The sequence below is a fragment of the Thamnophis sirtalis genome, unplaced genomic scaffold, assembly GCF_051295495.1.
Source record: "Thamnophis sirtalis isolate CommonGarterSnake01/CBP01778 unplaced genomic scaffold, rThaSir2_p1.2 scaffold_8, whole genome shotgun sequence".
NCBI lineage: Eukaryota > Metazoa > Chordata > Lepidosauria > Squamata > Natricidae > Thamnophis > Thamnophis sirtalis.
Window position 1 is genome coordinate 21,592,974 of NW_028261388.1, and position 24,425 is coordinate 21,617,398.

A 24,425-nucleotide genomic window follows, 5' to 3' on the forward strand; every position below is an offset into this window, starting at 1 on the left:
CATAAATAACTTTTTAGAAAGAGTGCTCCAGAACTCTTCTGAGTGTCAGTTTTCAAGTGCAGGATGAAGCAAGAAGACAAAAAAACAAGAGTTGTGGCATTAAGAACAGTCCTTCCCATTTCACCCAGTGTTCTTCTGTGCCTAACATATCACTTGTACTGTGATATACATATCACTTGTACTGTGCCTAACATATCACTTGTACTGTGATATATAATATACTTATATATATATTATAGTCCCAAGACTCAGTGATCCACACCTGATATCAGGAAGCAATGCCTCTTGTGCAAATTATTAGCGGTGAAATTATTTCTCGGTGTTAGTATTGACAAAGGAATAATTTTAGTGAAAACTCAAACTGTTCCTCTCCCTTTCTTAGTCACTTCGACACATAAACCTATAGTTTAAGTGTAGATTATCAAACAACACACTTGGCTGAATTCACAAAACCCATTAAGTTGCAGATCACAGTATAGAGCACATGCTGGGATTTACATGTTGTGTTTAGGCAAAAGCAATTATGACAATATAACATGTGAATGTAGCAATATTAATGTAGAATGCAAAATGTATGCCCCTTACTTCATTTTGAATTGAACATGGCAAATAAGGCACTTAATGTTTATGCACTATGCATTTCTATGAATATTTAGAACATTCTTAAAGTTTTTTGAAAAGAGAAGTAGGCCAAATAAATAAAAGCGCTTTCCTTTTGCTGTCAATAAGCTCAATTTTTAAATTTTCACTTCTTGCACTGTGAAAATACACACACACAAAATAAACTCTACAGTAACATTTATATAAGACACTGCAGGTAAATGTTATGCGCATTAAAATATAAAGTTAGAGGGCAGTAAGAGGAATGTACATTTCTATATACATTGCAGGAAAATACATTTGATAGAACATATTAATGCAGATAAATCAGGCCAGAGGGATTACAGCAAATACATAGCAGGCTGAAGGGCCCACATATACACATTAAATTTCAGTTCCACAGCCTTTTGAAAATAAAGCCATGACCTGTGGCTGAAACAAATACAGATAGTTCTTGATTTATGACCACAAATGAGGCCAAAATACCCACTGCTAAGCTAAGCAAGACAATTCTTGAGTGAGTTTTGCCCTATTCGTTCACCTTTCTTGCCATAGCTGTTAACTGGATCACTGCAGTTGTTAATAACACAGTTGTTAAGTGAGTCTGGCTTCCCCATTGCCTGTGTTCGTCAGAAGGTTGCACAAGATCATCATATTATCCTGGGGCATGACAACTGTCATAAATACACGCCAGTAACCAAGCACCTGAATTTCAATCCTGTGACCATGGGGATGCTGCAAATGGTCATAATTGTAAAAAAATGGTAATAGCTCCATATGTTTTTCAGTGCCATTGTAACTTCAAATGGTCACTAAACAATTGATTGTAAATCGAGGACTACCTGCATACATGCAGAAAGCATAAACTGTATGAAAGAAAAAAGTCACAGAACACTTGCAAAATAAAATATACAAGCTGAATACTTTGTACACCTATTAATAATTTGCATGATTTATAAACAAACTCATGTACACAGGGAAAAAAAGCAGTTGACAAAAATATTGTTTTATTATGGCTAAGATCCTTTGGCTGGCACTCCAAGTTAGAATTTAAAACACTATATTTTTTTTAAAAAAATGTCCCCACCAACAAACTTTCAACCAATTTCTTCACTTTTTAAAATATTAAAATACAACTTTTATAGCCAAGGTTTATTTTAAGTTAAAAGTTCTGGTTTCTGGAAAATTTTGCATGATACTTAAGAGCTGTCCATGATGGAATAAAATGGCAATATACTATATAATAATACTAGCCAAACTTTTCAGTGTAGTTCATGAGAACATAACCTCTAGTTAGCTTATTTGAAGAAAGTAATGGGCTGTTAAGTGTTTCTGAAATGGGAGTTGTGTGCTATTAGCAGTATATTTTTGAAACCAGGGTTTTTAAATGTAAGAAAATTGAAATTTCTGGGGGGGGAAATGTATAGAACTTCATATGCTTTGGGTAAGGGATGAGGTGAAAAGTAGAAAACTTGAGAACAAATATGAACCTTAACTTGGCTTTTTATAATTTAATCAGCAGATGACAATAAAATATTACTCAGGAAATGTTAGGCACTTAATTTGTTAGGATAAATAGAGCTTACAAGAGTTCTTGTAGTAATCTAAACTATGATCATTCCTATCAGGTTTTTGTAGTATTCCAGGCCAAATTATTATTAATATTGAAAAAAACCTAATATTTTCTCTCTTCAAATACTCTTGCAAGCTACAAAAGTTTTTCCTTCATACAGTACACAATTAGGCTGCAAAAAGCTAGCTAACAAACTATTAACAAAAACAGTTTGCCAAGCAAAACGTTGAGCATAGCATTATTCTTTCATAATTTGAATGGTATGATTTCCCTCTTTGTAACATTTGAGGGTTTTCTGAAGAATGTATCAGTGCATCTACAAAACAAATTCAATGAATTGTATTCATTTCAACCACTGAATTTAGTATTTACTGGAAAAGGAACTGGGCACATGCAGAGAATAGAGGATGTTGTTTTAATCCTCCCTCTTTTGTCTAGACAAAATAGCAGCTATCCCTCACTACTTCTCATCCTGAACTAAGAGTACCAATAGAAATGGTTATCTCTTCCTGTAATTATAAATAGCAGTCCCTCTTTTTAAACAGTGCAAAGATGATTTAAAGTATGTTTAACAGATCTTTTTGGGCAGGAAATAGAAAAAAATGAGATGGGGAGAAGAAGGTCTTATTGGAGAGAAATATGGCTATTTTGATATTATGATTTGAGGAACAAAAACCTATGCCTCATACTCTCAAAATCAGATATAGAAATAGATAACATTAAACTTCCAACACACTTAATGCATCTATGAAGAAAACTTTTGCCCGATTTTCAACCTACTAAAATGGTAACAAATCCACCTGCCTTTTAATGACATCACCTCATCCCAGCCATACCCCCTACAATGTTCAACTACAACAAAAATATTTTAGCATAGTGAGCCCCAAACCAAAAGTGGCTGGTCAGCCATCTAAAATATAGTCTTTTGTTACAAGTTCCAATTGTTAAGACACAATTTTAGGGGCACATTTTAAAAATATGATTTTTTTCAAATTTTAAAAATGTTCGTTTTAAAGGAATGAGCTGAGTTACTCAGATGGTTTATACGAGGCCAAGAGGGACATATTATTAGGCATGTTCCCCTTCTCTGGGGTCCCCGGACTACGGTTGGATGAGTAAAAAGTGTTCTTGGAGATCATGCATTGAATAGGAGGTATATCTAGCTGGCTTCCAAGATGGATGGAAACTAATTAAGAAGTGAACCAACCTAGAATTAAGGAGAAATTTCCTGACAGTTAGAACAATTAATCAATGGAGCAGCTTCCCTTCAGAAGTTGTGAATGTTCCAACACTGGAGGTTATTAAGAAGGGGTTGGGCAGCCATTTGTCTGAGGTGGTAGAGGGCTTCCTGCTTGAGCAGGCAGTTGGATTAGAAGATCTCCAAGGTCCCTTCCAACTCTGTTATTCTGTATGATGCAAGACAAATTCAAATGGCCTTGCATAGTCAATTCACCTTGTGCATTCATTCAATACTTATTCTTTCAAAAGATATGGCTGCTCAAACAAAATAGGCAACTCAGAAGATAATGAACCGGAGATCACTACTATATTAAAAAAATACACCTTAAAAGGCTAATATCAAAATTAAGTATAAACAGCACAATGAACAATTGAGCATCAAAACTATTGTCCCCCTGGCTGAGTATTTTCCAGGTGAATTAAAATTTCAGCTTCTCTAACCCAGTGCCAATGCTATTTTGGATTTAGATTCAAAATCCAGCATACCTGGAGGGAAGGAGGAAGGCCTATTTTGAAGGATATGTTATGCTATGTATATGTAGCATGCTTGTTGTTATTAAAACTATCTGTTCATATTTAGACATTCTTGTTAGTAAAGACATTTCAATGTGTTAAAAATGAAGATTCACCAATTCCTTTCAATATAACTATAAAATCAATCAGAACTAATCAACACCTGGTGTTAGCATTTTCATTATATCAGTTTTTATTGTCTATTGCTGACACTGTCAATTGTTAAAACTCATAACATTGTGTGTGCCTATATGTAATAAAGATAGTTGTCCAGTTGTGTCCGACTCTAGGGCACGGGGCTCATCTCCGTTTGTTGGCTGAGGAAGCTAGCATTGTTCTGAAGACATTTCCATGGTCATATGGCCAGCATGACTATATGCCAAGGCACATGAAACACTGTTACCTTCACACTGAAATGGTTCCTATTTATCTACTTGCATTTGCATACTTTCGAACTGCTAGATGGGCAGGAGCTGGAACAAGTAACATGAGCTCACCATGTCACATGGCACTTGGGTCTCAAACCTGGGCTGTCAACTTTCCAATTGAAAAGCTCAGCATCTTTAACCTCTGAGCCACCGTGCCCCCTATATGTACATACAACGGCACAATGAAGTCAAACTTTGGAACTACCCTGACTGGTGGCTAAGACACTGAGCTTGTTGATCAGAAAGATCGGCAGTTCGGTGGTTCAAATCCCTAATACAGATCTACTGCGTGAGCAGTGGGTTGGACTTGATGACCTCCAAGGTCCCTTCCCAACTCTGTTACTGTTAACTACTGAATCTCTCTAAGTTCAGTCTTTAATACTGAAGCATGTCTGTTGAAGCAGAGACTGAAAAATGTTGCAGTTTAGCTGGATGGCAACCTCTCCTCGCTATATCTGCTCAGATGTAAGTTACAATTAAATCAAAATGGTGTGCTTTCTAAACTTCTATTGAGGAATGGACTCAAATATGTGTTTTATGTTTTAGCTTACCTAGTTGGAGCCATAGCTCTTCATACAGTTTACCCTTTCTTTTGGGCCAAGCTGGCTAAGAAATTGTAGTCCAACCTATTTAGGAAAGGCTGATAGTTTTGTTTTGTTTTTTAAAAAGAACCCACCCCAAACTCCCCAACCTTTGTAACAAAAATAATATAAAAATCCCTGAATTTGTTTTTGTTGTCATAAGTTGCTTATGCATTATTCTGAACTGTAGTTTTGTTAACCATGGCTTGTTTAAACCAAGGTTTAAATCAGAATTGGCTGGCATGCTCAACGGACTGAGGCATGAACCACGATTTACAAATTGCAAAGCCTGGGTTACTGTAACAGACTAAATTGAACACATCCATTCTGGCTTAGTGCTAATTACATACCCACCCTATTTTCAAGATCCAGTGTTTTACTAATAATCATGAGCAATGTAAGGCTACAACAGAGGGGGTGACCAAGAGCATGCCGTAAACCCAAACTGATGGCAGTTGTCTCGAAGGAGGGTATTTTTAAGCAACCCCGTGTTAAAAAAAAAAACAATTTCATTTCACAGAAGACAACAAACCAAACCAAAACAAGGACATATCATTTTAATAGTCTATAAATAGGCCATGTTTCTAACCAAGTTTAATCAAAATTCATTTCTAATGTCACCAGATGGTCCTAGCGTTTGTTGGATACTCTCAGCATAATGCCAAAGGGATAATTGCTAAGCCTCTTCTGGCTTTATCTGATGCACATAAGAGCAACCACATAAAAAGATCATTTTGGAACTTGCTTAAAGTCAATTTTGTAAGAAACCCAGATGGAATGAGTCCATTTATGGGATTGAGTAAAAACTCTTCTCAGATTGCTTTTTTCATATCCTTATCTTTGTATAGTTGCATTGGTGCCACTTAAGGCACTCCTAAAATTGAAAAAGAAATACTTTCATATTTTTTTTCATAAAAGTACAAGCAGGCACACTGGAGACCAATGATGAAGTTTTCACAGACTCAAGAGCCAGAGATAGCAAAATGAAATCCATTTCTTGATGAATAGAAATGCATACAGCAAAATACCGTTTTTGGTAAGACTCCACCCTGTGTCCAAGGGGGACTTTCTTCATATAAAAATATATGTTTATGACACCGATTTCACATTTTCTTCCTTTTGCCATGAATGTGCCTTGGAGGAAGTCTAAGTCTCATTTAACAGAAGAACACAGCAAACAACGACAAACAAAGACAAATAAGGAAGAACTAAGCAGTTTTCTCAGTACCGACAACTTGATGATGTAAGAGCCATAGGAAGGATGAAACCACCTTTGCCAAATTCTGCACAAAGGCGGAGAGGCTATCTTTCCTGTTCTTAAATTTGGCCAATCCATTCACTATTAAGCCTGTCAACATGACTTAAAAGTTTTGAACCATTCCTTTGGTACAAGGATGACAAATGCACGTGACGTTTTTTGAGAAAGCAGCAATTTGCTAGTGTGGTCAAGTAGCAATCCTCCCCATCAGTCTGTTTATGGATTCAGGACCACATCCGTTTCAGATCATTCACTCTCTCCTTCAGTAAACCACATCTTCTTCATGTTGCTCAATGAAGGTTACGGTGGAAAATCAGAAACCAACCACTATCTTCTCTCCAGGGCAGAATCCAGGTTATCCAACTGGACCAACCAAAGCTTTGCTGGCAAACCGTCCACCTTTTCCAGATGGCCTCTCAGGCCATGGATGTTGGGCTGTTCATTTCTTAAATGGTGTCAGCTTGTTAAAAGTGTTCCAGAAAAGGGATGGTTTCCGCTTTGGTTCTGCTAGGGCAAACACCTGCTGCTGTGGAATACTGGTGGGCACGGTAACATGACGCTGATGGATAGGATGCAAACTTTGGTGTAGTGGTGGCACTCGGCATCCATTATAGCGGACACCTGTAGAAGAAAAACAGTATAGAGAGATCATAATTCAGGAGCTGTTCACATGATACTTTTTGTTATACATCAGGGAGTAGGAATTTGAGGCCAAGGGCAGTCTCACCATTATTCCTGAACTAAACAAGATGCATGGTAAATTGGAACCAACTCCCTTTGCTGTCCACAACACTTCACTCATTATGGTTAGACTGCCTAAGTAATTTGCTGCCTAAGTGACCATTTCTGGAGTATTTAAGTGACACTCCAGAAAACAGGCTTAAGATACAGAAGGATCTTGACAGACTTGAACATTGGGTGCTTTCTAGCAAAATGAAATTCAATGGTGAAAAAAGGAAGTTTCTACCTTTAGGCAAGAAAAACAAAATGCACAGGTACAGTATATGTGGTACCTTGCTCAAGGGATCTTGGAGGCCTAGTGGACAACCATTTAAATATGAGCCAGCCGTGTGCAGCAGCTGCCAAAAAAAGCCAACACAGTTCTAGGCTACATAAACAGAGGGATAGAATCAAGATCACGTGAAGTGTTAATACCACTTTACAAGACCTTGGTAAGGCCACACTTGGAATACTGCATTCATTTTTGGTCGCCATGATGTAAAAAAGATGTTGAGACTCTAGAAAGAGTGCAGAGAAGAGCAACAAAGATGATTAGGGGACTGGAAGCTAAAACATATGAAGAACGGTTGCAGGAACTGGGTATGTCTAGTTTAATGAAAAGAAGGACTAGGGGAGACACGATAGTAGTATTCCAATATCTCAGGGCCTGCCACAAAGAAGAGGGAGTCAAACTATTCTCCAAAGCACCTGAGGGCAGAACAAGAAGCAATGGGTGGAAACTAATCAAGGAGAGAAGCAACCTAGAACTAAGGAGAAATTTCCTGACAGTTAGAATAATTAATCAGTGGAACAACTTGCCACCAGAAGTTGTGAATGCTCCAACACTGGACGTTTTAAAGAAGATGTTGGATAACCATTTGTCTGAAGTGGTGTAGGGTTTCCTGCCTAAACAGGGGGTTGGACTAGAAGGTCCCTTCCAACTCTGTTATTCTATTTTTTTTCCCTATTTTTCCTATTTTGTAAATATCACATTGAAGACCCAAACAGAACCCGCAATAATAATAGTGTTAAGAATGGGAGTATACAACAGATGGAGAAAAAGATGTCAGAGAGTTGGTAAGGCAATGGGGCAAAAGAAAAACGGAAACTGGGAGGCCTCCTTTTCTACTCAAATAGCATGTTTTTTCAGAAACCACTGCTTTAGTTTTCTTAGAACTACACACCTAGTTGATTCAGAAAGCAGGATCCAAAAAGAGGTTAAAATAACATGCTTAACCAAATCTTCTAAAGACATAATATATTCATAGATGTTTTTTAACCATTGTTAATTTCTTTTGTGCATAAAGAATTAAGCAAACAGAGCACACTAGGTTATGCTAAAATTATTCTGTAAACCTAGAACAGTGATGGCAAAAATTTTAAGCACTCGTGCGGAAATGTCATGAACGTGTATGCTTGTTGGGGCTGCGCTCCGGAAAAGCCAAACTTCCGGGTTCTAGCACGCATGCACGCCCAACGTTCAGCTGGCCAGCGAGCATGCACACACTGGTTTTTGACATTGCCATGTACACGAAGGACAGCTGATTGTCCACGTGCGCATGTGTGCCAGAAACCCGGAAGACAAACAGGCAGGGCTGTGCATGCCAGGCAACATGGCTTCATGTGCCACGTTGGGCACGCATGCCATAAATTTGCCATCATGGACCTAGAAAATAAAGTACATTAACTACTACAGAGAGTGAGTTGTTGGAGTCATAGTTCAGCACATGGTTCATTGACCTGTTCTGCTACTAGGTCCTGCCAGTTCTAACCTCTTCTATAGAAGAGGTTCCACAAATCTACAGTGCTGTTTAGAACCGGTTCCAGCTCCGTGTCCCCCCTCTCCCGCCCGTCTGCACATCATCAAGATGAAGAGTGAGAGGAGGAATTCTGGGAGTTGAAGTCCACAAGTCTTAAAGCTGTCAAGTTTGAACACCCCTGGGGTTGTTTTTTTCTAAAGGGTTAGGGGTGCAAGGGTCTTGTAACTTGACAGCTTTAAGACTTGCACACTTCAATGCCAGAGTTCCTGAGCCAACATGACTGAAGGAGGAATTCTGGAAGTTGATGTCCACAAGTCTTAAAGCTGTCAAGTTTGAACACCCCTGGGGTTTTTTTCTAAAGGGTTAGGGGTGCAAGGGTCTTGTAACTTGACAGCTTTAAGACTTGTGTGCTTCAAATGCCAGAGTTTCTGACTAAACATTTAGGTTGCTAAGCAAGAGCATTGTTAAGTGAACTTCACCACATTTTACAAGTTGGCCATGTCCACCCAGTCACTTGGCTGGCAAGCCACTCCCACGCGGTCACATGGCCACAAGCCACTCCCACCCAGTCACATGGCCAGCAAGCCACTCCCACATAGCAGGCCACACCTACAGAAGAGGTTCTAAAAAATTTGAAACCCATCACTGTATCTACAGATATGTACTTATGAAAATAATGATATATACTTGATTATGATTAACAATCAGCAGTGATATCTTGCCAATATCCAGCTAGTAAAGCATAGGAAAATCTAACCCCTTGGATCTATATTGCCTGGTCTATGTGCCACCCTCTTATGCACTTAACACCCAAGAAAACAGCATTATTCATCTGAAAGGAAATGCATGTTGAGTGAACCAGTGTTTGGTCCTGGTGGGGGATGATGCTTAAATATTCACCTTTCATTTTCCCTTGTCTTGACTTCCGTGCATTTTGCATTGCTTGCTTCTTTTGGCTTTCTGAGATTTCCATTCCTACATTTGAAGGATAAATGATACACATTTCAATGCTGTTTCAAGAATCAGAGTGTAATATGTTGTTAAAGCAAAGTTCAATAAAAAGCATCACTGAGTAACAATTAGCTAATGGATCTAATTTCAAAAGAGGAGACACATGTCTCTTGTGAAACACATCTCAGTTTAATAAAAGAGAACAGACTTTACATATAAAAAGCTCAGTTTCGATTCTCAACATTTTCACAAGGATGTCATAACATCTGAAAAACTGAAACAAGCCACTTTTGCCATTCAGTGTAGAGAATACTGAGAAAATGGACAAATCTTTTGATTCAGAATAGTGCAGATTTGTCAGTCCAGAACAGTTTCACTAAAATGAAGTAGATAACTGGAGATCACAAGGAATTATTCCCAAGAATCTGGATCTGCTGTTTTCAGTCATAAGAGTACATAACATATTTAAAAGTTTTTTATAATTTAAAACTAGCTGATAACCCAGTGTTGCCTGGGTATTTATTTGTTCCAACCCTCCTTCCATGAACATCACCGTCATTTCTAATGTTGGATTTACCCCCTTATCAGAGGGAGCCCCCTTGTGGAGTACTGTGAAGCAATTATCATGGCAACTCCGCGGCACTGTACAGTAGAAACCATTTTAAGGCAGTACAGTAGAAGCCATTTTAAGGCACAACAGGCTGTATCTTAACAGAACACACACCCTGAGGGGTGTTAGGGGTGTCCTACCCCCACAGTATTTGTTTCCAGAGAGTAAGTAAACTATGTACCAAGTTTGGTTGGAATTACTCGAGGCATTCCAGAATTAGACTGTAACATACATAGACACACATCTTGAACACTTTTGTTATAGTTTTGCTGATTTAGGAAGGTAGGTAATAACAACAGTGGGAGAAACTGTGCAATGGAAAAACATTCCAATTTTCTAATTCTTGTGATTTCAGTTAGCAAAAGATAATACTTACCCATTTCTTTGTCTTCTTGCACTCGTCTCCTCTCATTTGCACAAGCTTCCAGCCACTTTTTTTTATCACCTGGCTTTTTCCCACAAAATAGGTGAACTTCTTCCGTAGCGCTATTTACAACTTTGAAAGCATTTTTTACAGAGATATTAAAGTCTTTGTCTTTGCCATCCTCAACATCGACCACCTCCATTTCGTCCATGTCCATCCGGCCTTTGTAATACAACATGTCCCTTCTCAATAAATCTTTCTTGCAGAACACAAGCTGATGGTCAAAAAGAAAGAATGTTCTTTGCTGACTCTTTCCTTGTTTGGAGATTTTGGTCAATTCTCCCGAGTGGATTAATTCAGAGCTTTTGCCTAAGATGTCTTGCCCCTAAAGCATTTGTAAAAAAAAAAAAAAATGAAAAGGAGATATTAAATTTTATCAGCAGCAAGAATGTTGTTAGACAGATAAATAATTCATCTTCTATTCATCTTTATGATATGACTTAGTCTCCAATATGATAACCACCAATCCTGAACTGCTTGCCATACTTTTTTTTTATCCCTATGTCAGCAAATAAGGCAAATTCTTCACTTACCAGAATGGGGAAGACTCCACCCCATCTCCAAAGAAAAATCATAGAACTAGATGTCACCCAGGTTAAGTATCATCAATAGATTAAGAGTTACAAGACAGGAGATTCATTTCTCTCTCCTCCCCACCTCCATTTAAGCCAGTAGAATGGCCTCTTGTGTACATAAGAATTGGAAGATTATTTCCTGGTGAAGAACAGCCAGAGAGAGTATCTATCCCTGCCAGAGACCCTTGTGGAAATACTCTAGGGCAGGGCTGTCAAATTCACCGCCTGCGGGCTGGATGTGTCATGTGCTGGCCACGCCCACACCCGGTTTAGCAAAGGGGCGAAAAGTTCCGATATGTCATGTGACATCGCCCTGATGATATGAGTTTGAAACCCCTGCTCTAGGGTGTTTGGTGGGAAATACGCTTTTCTCCTGTTATTCACTTGTCTGGAGCTATTATCTTAAGTCACTAAAACAAGGATTATTATTTTAAATATTATTATTTAAGTCTCTTAAGAGGAGAGGTAGGCTAGACAAAAATCAAGAGTTCAGTAGCACTTTTTCAGCCTAATATTTTTATTAAAAGGCATAAACTTACTCTTAAAACCTTATGCCTTTTAACCCTAGAGAAAGGAGGATAAAATATAAATCTACGTGTAACTGCAGCAGCTGTTTTTCTTTTCTATTTCACTTTCCACTTTTTTCTTTACATTCCTTACTTTTTCAAAAATTTCTATTTTTATTCTTTTGATTTAAAAAAAAATAAAAATTACATAGGGAAAATTTTTTCCTACTGAAAAAAATTTGGTCTTTGCCTCTGTCTCTTTCTCTCTGTTTCAAAGTTTGTGACTGTGCTAGTGAGCCTGGTTTTAGTTGTAGCAATATGTGCAGAGGCCCTAAATGGTAGCTGACCTCTCCAAAACAGAATTAAATAGGCTGATTCAAATGCTTACTGAATTCTGACCTAAGTATACATAATTGCATTGGATTTTAAACCAAATTACCTCTTCAATCTAAGGGTCATCAGAAAAGTACCTAAGAATTTCAAGATATTATTACACTCCTAAATAGTGCCTGATGTTCCCGGATCATGGACTATGATTGCCAAACTCTCTCAAAAAATGAGAGATTAAAAAAAAGCCCCTCTAAATTGCCATTTCCTGTTTCTTGCAGCAGTTTTACCAGAGTTGTTTTTTAAGTTGTTTTACCAGAAACACTAAAAATCAGGAGAGCCCAGTCAAGTAAAAAAATGCCTCTTTTGTACAAATTATGTCCTCAAAATGTTAGAGTGAAGAAAGAGTAATGTTCAGGAAAAGGAAAAACGTACATTGACTCCAATTCACAGTGAGTCCAACTTCACCTCTTCTCAATTTCAAGTATAAAACCAAGTTTACACCCAGTTGCCATGAGAATCACTGTAAAATCTCCAAATAACTAAATAATGGAGTTAAGTTTCTAACACTGTTTCTTGGTTTAGCATGATTTTCCTATCCTTATAATTTTTTTTCTGAAGCCTTTTTTGGGGTAAGCATTAACAATGTGGTGTAGCTGAGTTGTTTTTAGGGAATCAGCCCCAATGAATCATTTGAGAAAAAGGAAAGTGAATTAAATTAATAATTTCAAGTAAATCATAATCACCACAATGGAAATCAAGAAACACCTTTTCCGAGCAGAAACTGCACAAAATAAGACAACACCCTCTGAAACAGTTGGGAGAAACCCTGGGTCTTCAAGCTTGAAAAATGACTGGCAATGTCCTCTCACCTCCCAGTTGACAATGGAGACTTGCCAGCGAGCAATCTTGTCTATACTTTCCAGCCTTCGTTTGCGTTCATTGATGAGGCACGCAACGTTCTTCATGGCTTCATATGCTGCCTTGATATTGTTATAGTCACTGTCAAAGAAAGAAAGATATTGGTCAATCCCGGCAGAAGATGCATCTTATTCACTTTCTAGATTGATATCCTATTCCAGGGGTCGGCAACCTTAAATACTCAAAGAGCAACAAACGTCCTAACCAGAAGCCCCCCACCCCCCGTTTGATTTTGGAGCCGAATGGAAGTCTGGTTCCCCCACCATAGAGTCTCCTCCTAGCGTGGCATCCTTTTTCTTCTACCTGTCTTAACTGAAAGCTCTATCAATTATGGAGCTGACCAGCAACAGGGAGCCGCAGCAGAGGGATGAAGGAGCCACATGCGGCTCCAGAGCCGCAAGTTGCTGACCCCTGTCCTACTCTAATCCCAAAGGTGGTTTTTGTTTTTTTCAGGAGACAACTGGACTTTCTTGTTTTTTTTTCTTTCAAAGATGTTTTGCAGCTCATCCATACTTTTAGCTATACAATTTGGGATGGACACTCTTTGAATGAAGTGCGAGTAGGAATGGATTTCCAGAGGGGAAAAAATTGGAGACTACAGGAGCCAAGAGCGCTACTCAGGTGACCTTGAGGAAACAGATAAACCTCCAAGTGCTTCAACCACCCTCTGAAAGGATGTAAATGACCAGCTGTCTGCAAGGAATATAAATCCTTCCATTCTCCACTATCCTGTCAGAGCTGAAGAAGCTTCTTGGATGAGAAGCGAAACGTCTTCAAAAAAACAACAACAAGAATGTCCAGTTGCCTCCTGAAAAAGCACCTTTAGAGACAACCATGACCTGGATGGCTGAGAATCTCCGTGGCACGACAAAACTGCGGTCCACTAAAGCGTGCCCGATTAAAGCGCGTCGCTGACGTCATCAGCAGCGTGACAACAGCGACCGCGGAGAAAAAAGGGCGCTTTAAAAAGCGCTTTGAAAGCAAGCCGATTCACGTTAAGGTAAGGATTAGGTTTAGGGTTAGGTTAAGGGTTAGGGTTAGGGTTAGGTTAAGCGTTAGGGTTAGGTTTAGGGTTAGGTTAAGGGTTAGCGTTAGGTTAAGGGTTAGGTTTAGGGTTAGGTTTAGGGTTAGGTTAAGGGTTAGGTTTAGGATTAGGTTTCGGGGGGTTAGGGTTAGGTTTAGGGGTTAATTTTAGCTTTAGCGCTCACAGCGTGCTTTTTTCGTCGCGCTGTGATGATGTCAGGTACGCGGTTTCGTCGAGCGCGCTTTAGTCGAACGCGGTTTTGTGGTGGAACCGAGAATCTCTACAGAATCCTACTCTAATAATAACAAAAAAATGATCCTGAGCAGTTGACACCTATCTCGTTCAGTAATCAAGCTAAAAAAGGCAAAATCAAAACAATACCAAAAACCACGGGAATGATCAGTCTAACGAAGGAAAATAATAATAATTTTAATACCCCCAAAAACACATCACACTAAGCATTCTCGTACAAGAGGGAGTCATGCCAAGAGCCAAGGTGGCGCAGTGGTTAAATGCAGCACTGCAGGCTACTGCTAGATCAGCAGGTCAGCGGTTCAAATCTCACCGGCTCAGGGTTGACTCAGCCTTCCATCCTTCCGAGGTGGGTAAAATGAGGACCCAGATTGTTGGGGGCAATATGCTGACTCTCTGTAAACCGCTTAGAGAGGCCTGAAAGGCCTATGAAGCGGTATATAAGTCTCCTGCTATTGCTATTGCTATTGCTATTGCTATGCCACCTGCCAAATTCCAAAAGGTTGCTGAAACAGCAATGTCTTATTAGCCTTACAAAATAACACGCCTATAGGGAAGGATCTATAATCTCTTTAGCATCCTCTCTCTGAGACACACATTACCTACATTTGTGGGCAGCCGCGGAGAGTAGCAGGAGACTCCATTTCTACAAGCACCATGATGGGATCTTCCCACTGAGTAGAGACAATGGCTCTAACAGGCAACCCCTTTGTTAGCCTGAGAGAATAAGGGGAGCTATAAAAGCAAGGCTGGAGCCTTTTCTGTTCAAAGCTCTGCAAATCTTTTCAGAATCTCCAAGGCAGCCCTGCATTAGTCCCAAAGAACAAAGTGGGAGACCAAGAAACTAAGAGAACAATATGGCTCACACTCCTATCTATCTGGAGTGTAGCTGCAGTTGAAAGGGATTTATAGCCAAAAGGGTTTATAAGATAACCACCGCAACTCGGCAAAAAAAACTGATTTTTTTTAAAGGAACCCCACACTTAATTTGTCTCACTGTCTGAGCACTTTTACAATGGAGATTAGAGCTTGCAGTCTCGTTTGGGGGGGGGACGGGACCAGAGAGTGCCTATGGAGCAATTTCTGAAACCACCTTAAAAAGTAGAAAAGATTTTCCAAAATAAAGCCTGCATTACTTCTGGCATGATTCATCTAAGATACCTCTGGCATGATAACAATCCCGTAAAAAAGGCTTTATGATTTCAACAAGGGTGCTTTAGCAATTAACTGGAAAGACCATAAAACTGAGCTTCTCGGCTGCAGCTAGTGGACGCTTCAAATGGTGCAAAGTTGCCATTTTCCCCTTCATTCATTTTACAGACCTGATCCACAGGTCAGGTGGAACAACACAGGTGTGAAACTGGCAGCCTGTGGGCCAGAGGCATCATGCGCAGGCCATGCCCACCCCGGCACCGCAAACGCAAAAAAATAAATAAATCACGATACGATGTTGTAAATCACGGGTGTCAACATCTCCCACGATGGTTAAACTCATAAGATTCCACCATTTTTGAATCAGATTTCATGAGCTTATATAGGAAAACTGAAGTCTTGTGGATTCTCGCATGACTCCCCGAAAAGCGTGCTGAACTCTCACTAGCAATTTAAAAAAAACCCTGATGGCAGGACACTGCATAATATTATGCAAGAAGGCTCAGTGACTGAAAAGTTATAGACCTCTGTAGCTCTGATAATTCCCCAGGGCAGTGATGGCTAATTTTGCAGGCCTCCCTACAGCCTTCTGGGACTAAAAATGGGTCATGGGGTGGTGCAGCACCTCCCGCGCCCCATTTTGGGCCTAATAGGCCTCTCTGCAGCCTCCAGGGACCAAAAACGGGCACCCCCCGCATGACCCCCCAACATGCACACACAACCCCCTCCACCTACATATATGCATGCATCTCATGGAGGCGCCCTCCCCCCCCACACATACATGGTAGAGACCCAAAAATCAGCTGGCTGGCGGGAGGCATGCATACATGAGCGGTGGAACTGAGCTGGGGCAAAGGCACACATGTCCGCAGAGAGGACTCTGCATGCCACAGGTTCGTCATCACAGCCCGAGGGCCTCAAGCAGATTGTTCCAATTAAAATAATCACAAAGCTACTATGAGGGTATACCTAAGACTGACCTTGTTCCTGAACTACAACTCTCTCCTTGCATGGTTACCTATTTTTATTTTCATTCAAATACAATACAATATAATACAATACAACACAATAGCAGAATTGGAAGGGGCCTTGGAGGTCTTCTAGTCCAACCCCCTGCCTAGACAGGAAACCCTACACCGTTTCACACAAATGGCTATCCAACATCTTCCAGTGTTGGGGCATTCACAACTTCTGGAGGCAAGCTGTTCCACTGATTAATTGTTCTGTCAGGAAATTTCTTCTCAATTCTAAGTTGCTTCTCCTTGATTAGTTTCCACCCATTGCTTCTTGTTCTACCCTCAGGTGCCTTGGAGAATAGTTTGACTCCCACTTCTTTGTGGCAACCCCTGAGATATTGGAACACTGCTATCATATCTCCCCTAGTCCTTCTTTCTATTAAACTAGACATACCCACTTCCTGCAACCGTTCTTCATATGTTTTAGTCTCCAGTCCCCTAATCATCTTTGTTGCTCTTTTCTGCACTCTTTCTAGTCTCCACATCTTTTCTACATTGTGGTGACCAAAACTGGATGCAGTATTCCAAGTGTGGCCTTACCCAGGCATTATAAAGTGGTATTAACACTTCACGTGATCTTGATTCTATCCCTCTGTTTATGCTAGCTTTTTTGGCAGCTGCTGCACACTGCTGGCTCATATTTAAATGGTTGTCCACTAGGCCTCCAAGATCCCTTTCACGTTTACTACTGTTGAGCAAGGTACCACCTATACTGTACCTGTGCATTTCATTCTTGTTGCCTAAATGTAGAACCTTACTCTTTTCACCATTGAATTTCATTTTATTAGATAGTTCCCAATGTTCAAGTTTGTCAAGATCCTTCTGTATCTTAAGCCTATCTTCTGGCGTGTTGGCTATTCCTGCCAGCTTGGTGTCATCTGCAAATTTGATGAGTTCCCCATTTATTCCCTCATCCAAATCCAATAATAATAATAAAAATGGTAAGGTAGAATGTGTGGAGAGGTACTGAGTTAGAGTACATTTCCTATTTCCTCAAGCTGCGATGTCCATGTAGGAGGTGGGTGATGAAACCATATTTTTCAGAGTATTTTCACCTTAGTTTTTGGGGAGGAAAATAAGAAAATAATTCTGCCTCTGCCTATCAGCATCCATCGATATTCATCTGGCTAGTGTCCATAGCAAAAAGCCTGGTCAACTTCAGCACGCTAGTTCGCTGTTTGTGAGCATGCACGTTGGGGCTGATATGCAGCTTCAAAAACATAGCTGATCATCGTAGGCACCTCCAGTGAGTATAGCAAGCAAAGCAGGAAGTGACCAGACAAGGCAGCAGCTATTCTGGGTAGCCAGTTTGGTCTCCGCACCTCGTATTTTCACCCTTCAAATGCTACGTTTGAGACCCGTTCAAGGCTTCGGGGATTGCACATCGCCACCTGAAAATGCGACGCACAGAGGCCAAAAACAGGGCATGCGGAGGCCTAAAACATGATGCGCGGAGGCAGCAATGTGCTCTGGTGATCCCCACAGTCATCAACGGGTCTCAAACGGAGCATTCAGAGGCTGCAAACACAAGCCACAGGGGTCAAAAACGCAAGCCCTAGAGGGGGAGATGGTCTGTGGCAATCCATTCAGCATGGAACAAGTCTAAAACATGACGTGCAGAGGCCAGCGGGTGGGGGCCGGCGGGTGGGCGGGGCTACATTCAGAGTATAAGACGCACCCAAATTTTCACTCTCTTTTAGGGGGGAAAAGTATGTCTTATGCTCTGAAAAATACGGTATACTGTTGCAAGATACAGGATGACAAGAGGGGCATAGAGGCATGTAGTTTGAAAGTCATGGGTATGTGATGGGAGCTGTCATCCAGTCTATCTTGAGAGCTCGAGGGTGAAAAGTCGGATATCAAGCAAGTTCCTCTTTATTTGATTACTCAGTCCATGCACTTTCAGCCCATTCACAATAGCAGAACTTGTAACAGACATGTTGGGTAATCAAAAAGTATTAAAACTCTGAATCATAATTCATTACCCAACAGATCATTTTCTCTCACACTAGTAATTTCCATTCAGTTTGTGGGAATTAGGAAACAGTTCAGAGAGGTGTGGAGAACGGATTGGTTCATGAATCAATCTTTCCTACCTTAGTAAGTAGCTACAAGTCTCAGCATTCCACCCCATTGACTGTGCTGCCTTGGAGCTACAACAAGTTGTAATTCTAAAATGATATCTTCAGCTCCTCAATCCATCACTAAAACTGGCTGGTTGCTGGTTGCTGGTTGCAAATTCTGGGAGTTGTAAGTCCAGCTTATCTGGAAAGTGTCAGTCTAGGACGGTGCAAGGCTAACTCAACATCCCCCTCTCCACAATTAAATAAAATTGTTTAAAACCATACAGGATCATCACCCTTGTTACACAGCACAAAAAACCCGCTAACATCTCAATAGGTCTCTTGCAAAAGGACTGAAATCTAACAGGATTTTGCCACTCTTGTCCAAAAACTTTACGAGATCCAACCATTTCCACTTTAAAATTTAATTCTATGGATAGCGTCTAGGAGGGTATTATGGACTGCCTGTGCTGCGCTCCAGTCCAATTTAACTGAATGATCTCAGTTAAAATACATAATTACCATTTCAGCACAATTTAACAATTTTACCTATGTACTTCTTAAATGATTTACAAGTTTCTTTTCACTATCACTAAGAATTGTATATGAAGAAGGCATACAGATTTAAGGCTGTGCTTTTGGAAAAATTGAAAGGCAAGGGTGCAGTTGAAGGTCTCCCCATGTGTGTTTGTGCGTTTGCGTGTTACACATGAAAAACAGGAGGAATGTTTATTGCACAAATCATGGCTGCTTTCATAAGTATTTGATCATATTCTGCAAGCATTCTTGGGGATTGGATAGAAGTTAACCTGAATGTGGAATGTTCCCATAGGAAAAAACCCTAACCGATCGGCCTTACCTATGATCCTGAGTGGTGTACTTTAATAATTCAGCAAGCTGCAGGGGATATTTACAGATTTTCTGAACAGGGGTGAGGAGAAAACCATCAATGGCAATGTCAATCATTTGCTGAAGGAGGCGGCAAGCTTCAAAAAAATGGCGATATTTGCTCTGTTTCATCAGGTTGGCGAGCTCAAGGCAGGCTCCAGGGTGATTGTTACAATACTCAGAATAGATCGCAAATCCTTCTTGCTAAAAGCAAAAACAAAACAAAACAAATACAAAACACCAATTTTAAAATATCTCACTACTGGAAGGAGAAAACTAAAAGCACAGATAAGCTGCAAGCTGTAGAAATTGCTTTCGCAATTCCGCAGCTGTTTCAAAGTGAAGAAAGAGAAGAGGACAGAGGTGTAAGACACCCGGATTTCCTGTGAAGGCACAGAGACAATATCATTGTTTCTCAGAGAGCTGATAAAAAATGAACCATTGAGCTTGGCAGTCAGTCAGGCATGCAGGACCCAGAATGAATGAATCTTTGCAGTATAAGCCCAAGAGGTTCTGATTGGTTCTGGCGAACCGATAGCGGAATTTTTGAGTAGTTCAGAGAACCGGCAAATACCACCTCTGGCTGGCCCCACCTCCATCTATTCGCTGCCTCCTGAGTCCCAGCTGATCTGGCTGGGACTTCTTTTGTTGCCCTAAACAGGATAATGGAGCTGGAAAGCAAGTTGGTGGGGTGGAGAGGGAATGGGGATTTTGCAGTATCCTTACCCTAGAGTGGGGTGGAAATGGAGATTTTGCAGTATCCTTCCCCTGCCATGCCCACCAAGCCATGCCCACACAACCGGTAGTAATTTTTTTTGAATCCCATCACTGATAAGCCCCCTTTATACAGCCCCCCCACCCGCTCTGGTTAAAACTACTGAAAATATATTCTCTAGTTCTCTAACAGTTGGAAATAAGAAATACTATAACATGGTATAACCCTTAAAATATACTTACTATAAATTCCCAAGTCCTGCTTCTTTTTACATAATCATCCCGCTACTCATTCTGACCTTTGCCTCTTCAGAAAACATATCTGAAAAATTGACTATAAACTTTAATGAATTAAGCTGACATTAATTCTGCGCTGTTATCTCACTGTAGGTTTCCCAGTTCATCGAATTCTCTTGTACTGAACTACTTAGTCAAAGGAGGATATTTAACCAACTTACATGCTGAAGAAAGCAGGATCCTATTTCACTTAAGTGGGGCTCTTCTTTGTTGTACAGCTTCTCTAGGTCTTTCAAAAATTTTCTTTGGAATTTATAAATATCTTCAATATTTCCAAATATGGTGCTTAGCTGGGCCGGAGTGAACATCCCTGTGTGTTTGCGACATTGCCGAATGTATCCCTAAGAAATCCAACCAAAAGGGTCTTAATATTGATCAGGGTAAATTAAAATGGGAAGATAAGCATTCTATCACTTTACACTAAAAGAATGGCAATCGTAACATTTCCCCACTTGTCTACTGCAATAATTCTGCAGAATTCACAAGGAATAATTATTTTACATGACTCATGACCGGATTCAGCAGCATTAGCGAATTAATTCACTTTAAGGAAGTAACAATTGTTTTAGTTCAACATCTGGACAACACATTTCAATTTGCTCCCAGACAACTGTATTATATTTCTAGGGCAAGAAAAGTGAGTCCAATACTACAACAGACTCACAACTTGGTTTTCTGCTCAAAGAAATGCAACATTCCGTGACTAGCAGCAAATGCTTCCCTGTATCTTTTTAAAACAAGGTTAAGGAAACATTTATAAAAAGGTCAGTGTCTGTTTTACTTGGGAAAGTGATCAGAAGAGCAGCTGATAGGCACAGAATCGGTGGAGAGAAAGCAAAAATATTAAATATAAGCCATGATCACCAGCAACCTTTATTCTGCAAAATGGATATTTTTTTCAAATTTTATAATAAATATTTGTTATTATGGCATTGACTTATTAGTTCCTTTCTTATCTTTGCCCATGTTGCCTTTCCCTGCCACTTTCTTCTGTTCTTTTCTGTTTTGTTCATACTGCAGACTTAGGTTGACGGAGTCCTATGTACAAACCTGCTGGAAATGACTTTATCAAGAGTAATGACCTGATGTTCTTCCTGAACTGCGTGGACCTGATAACTCCTCTTGCGTCATTATCACTACCATCCAAGCCAGGAAAGACCCTGTGCCTTGTGGTTTCTATTGACAGAATTTCTTCATAAATTCAACCAGTGGACTCACCCTTATACTTGATACCTTCCTACCTAATGTCTGTTGTGGCCCGCCAGCATTCGGACAGTGAGGAGGTTGTGGGGGGGGGGGGAACTTGGGCAGGTCCTGGAGTCTGGGGAAGACTCTGGTGAGGGCTCTGTGTTGGGAGGCAGAGAGGGGAGCAGAGTTGTACACCAGTCATCAGCTGCCTTCAGAGTCAGACATCAGTGAGGCAGACGAACAGCTGGAGCCTGTTCCCAGTGTGCACATGCACAGAGTTGCCAGATGAAGGGAACAGCTAAAGAACAGGGGTTGATTTGGGAGTAAGGCTACAGGTGGACGATGAATAGCCCCTCCCAGAGGAAATAAAAGAGGAGCAAAAGGGGAGTGGAGTTTGCAGGAGACAATTTGTTCGCTTAATTGGTTTGTGACTCTCTTGAGATTCCTTGCCAAGTTTTGAAGATATCAGCGGGTCAGTTCTCCAAGCCTGATAAAGGTCTGTGACTGTAAATCCTCCCTTGAAAGACTTTGCTGGGTGTGAATGAGCAGAATCAACAGTAAATTAATAAAAGGGGTTTTTAACTGGACAAGGAGTTTGCTTCATGTTCTGGGGAAGCCTAGGTCAGAACAATCTCCATCAATAGACCAGGAACTAAATAAATACATAAAACATTTCTGTCACATCACAATTTCTCAAACACTAATTTCATATGTAACAGGAGACGACAGGGGAAGGTTGCCTTCTCAGTGGTCTGGATGGGGGGAGCAAGAAAGGGATGGAAGTACAATATGAGTTGTAGCCCATATTTGTACTGGGCCAACATGGATACGTGAATCAGCCTGAACCACATCACAGGAAAGGGTACAGTCCAAAGAGGTTGTTGCAATGGTGTTTTTCATTCGGGACCACATCACAATTTTGGAGGGCTCTTTGAGACAAAAGTTGGATTCTTTCTTTCTCCATTGTTACATTATTATTTTATATTTTACCTCACAGATGTCTTTGAGATGTTTGATATAAATCCTCTCTGTGTTCATTATTTCCTGAATTACATTGGTTCTCATCTGATCTTTGTTTTCTGCTATTTTTTGGCGATGCTTTTCAGGATCTACATTTGGTTCTTCATCTTGGAGGCCACTACAGTATTCTACAGATTCTTCTTGATTGACTCGTAGCTAGAATGAGAAGAATGGAGGAGATCAAACAATTGAATTGAAAAAGTATATCTATATCCAACACCATTCCAGAAATATGACAGCAATAATAGGGCAATGTACTTGAAATTCTTTTAAGTATCTTTCCTAGGTATACCTAGAATTATCTCCCACATCCATTACCATATTTCTATAATCTTTATCAAAGTTTTCCTACAAATAACCATGCCAAATAACATGATGGGGACTATATGACCTTTTTAGTTGTGCTACTGTATTTCTGAATGCCCTCCTTAGAGAATTCCAGCTGGTATCCATGTTCTAGTCTTTTTAGTGCCAAGTGAATAAGATCTTTTTAATTTTCTAAGAAATTAATAACCACTTTATTGGTTTTAGGTATCTGTACTGTTGATTTTTCTGCAAGCTTTGTGATTTTATGTTGCCTGTATTCTTATTGCTTATTTAATCTTGATATTATTATACAATTTCTCCCACTATTTTACTATATTTTATGAATTTTATTTTATTTGTATGTTGCCTGAAATTTGAGTTATTGGGCAATAGAACTGCATAGAATATGTAATACTAAACTAAAGTGAGCAAACATAATCTAGCCTAAGGAAGAATCCAATTATCCATATTCTTATAGGAATTGAAATTACACTAACATTCACTCTGATTTAACTTCAGAAGTAAGTTTTCAGTTCTCACGACTGATTTGTTTCTAACTCCCTTATTATACAATGACAATATTCATGTTATCTTGTTATTCTTAAAATCCTTCCTTTGCTATTTTTAGACTCATTTCAAAGCTCCCTTCCTCCCTCTGTGTGCTTGTTTGTGCGCATGCGCGTATGTATGTATGTGAGGGGTGGGTGGGTGGGTGGATGGATGGATGAATGGATAGATAGATAGATAGATAGATAGATAGATAGATAGATAGATAGATATAGAATTTCCTTTATAGATTCGTTGCATGATGCCTCAACAATTCCAATTTTGTGCTGTATTGGATCATGACCTCTGGGAGTTACCAATACAGATATATGTCTGATTAAATGTTAAAACATCTATTCCCATTTATTTGTAAAATAAAAATAAAAATGTTCCATTGAGAACCGAGTACAGGTAGTCCTTGACTTTTGATCAAGATTTCTGTTGTTAAGTGACACAGCTGTTAAATGAGTTTTACGATCTTTCTTGCCACATTTGTTCACTGCCGTTGTTAAGTTAGTAACACATTTGTTAAGTGAATCTGGCTTTCCCCTTGACTTTGCTTGTCAGAAGATTACAAAAGGTGGATACTACAACAGTCATAAACATCAACTGGTTGCTAATCATCCAAATTTTAATCACGTGACCATGGGGTGCTGCAAATGTTCTCAGTGGGGGGAAATGTCATAAGTCACTTTTTTCACTGCCGCTGTAACTTTGAACTAAATGAATGGTTGTAAAACAAGAACCATCTGTATTTCAAACTGCCTTGGAGCAATTTGAGATGGTTTCTTGGCTATAAAATAGAGTAGGAATTCCTTGTGCTCTGGAGTTGTCCATCTGTTCTTTTACATATTACCAGCTAAAAATCAGTGTGGGAAAGGTTGCATTTTAAATAGAAAGATACAAGTGATCTCAAGAATAATTTCAATTAACAGCAATTTACTGTCAACAATGGAGCCTCTTAACCTTTCTA

The 24,425-nt window shown here is 39.8% G+C and overlaps 1 protein-coding gene across 3 annotated transcripts in view; it reads right to left on the reverse strand.

The window, feature by feature from the left end:
• Positions 1-5,476: 5,476 nt before the first annotated feature.
• SPATA13 (spermatogenesis associated 13) overlaps positions 5,477-24,425 on the reverse strand; it is a 93,541-nt gene continuing 74,592 nt past the window's right edge. For all 3 annotated transcript variants that reach the window (XM_087721229.1, XM_087721227.1, XM_087721228.1), the window contains 7 exons: positions 22,571-22,756; positions 20,554-20,733; positions 19,353-19,585; positions 12,938-13,067; positions 10,610-10,982; positions 9,573-9,647; positions 5,477-6,813 (listed from right to left, as the gene is read on the reverse strand). In XM_087721229.1, coding sequence (XP_087577355.1) covers positions 6,632-6,813; positions 9,573-9,647; positions 10,610-10,982; positions 12,938-13,067; positions 19,353-19,585; positions 20,554-20,733; positions 22,571-22,756 — 1,359 coding nt within the window. In that variant the 3' untranslated portion in view covers positions 5,477-6,631. The remainder of the gene's footprint in view (positions 6,814-9,572; positions 9,648-10,609; positions 10,983-12,937; positions 13,068-19,352; positions 19,586-20,553; positions 20,734-22,570; positions 22,757-24,425) is intronic.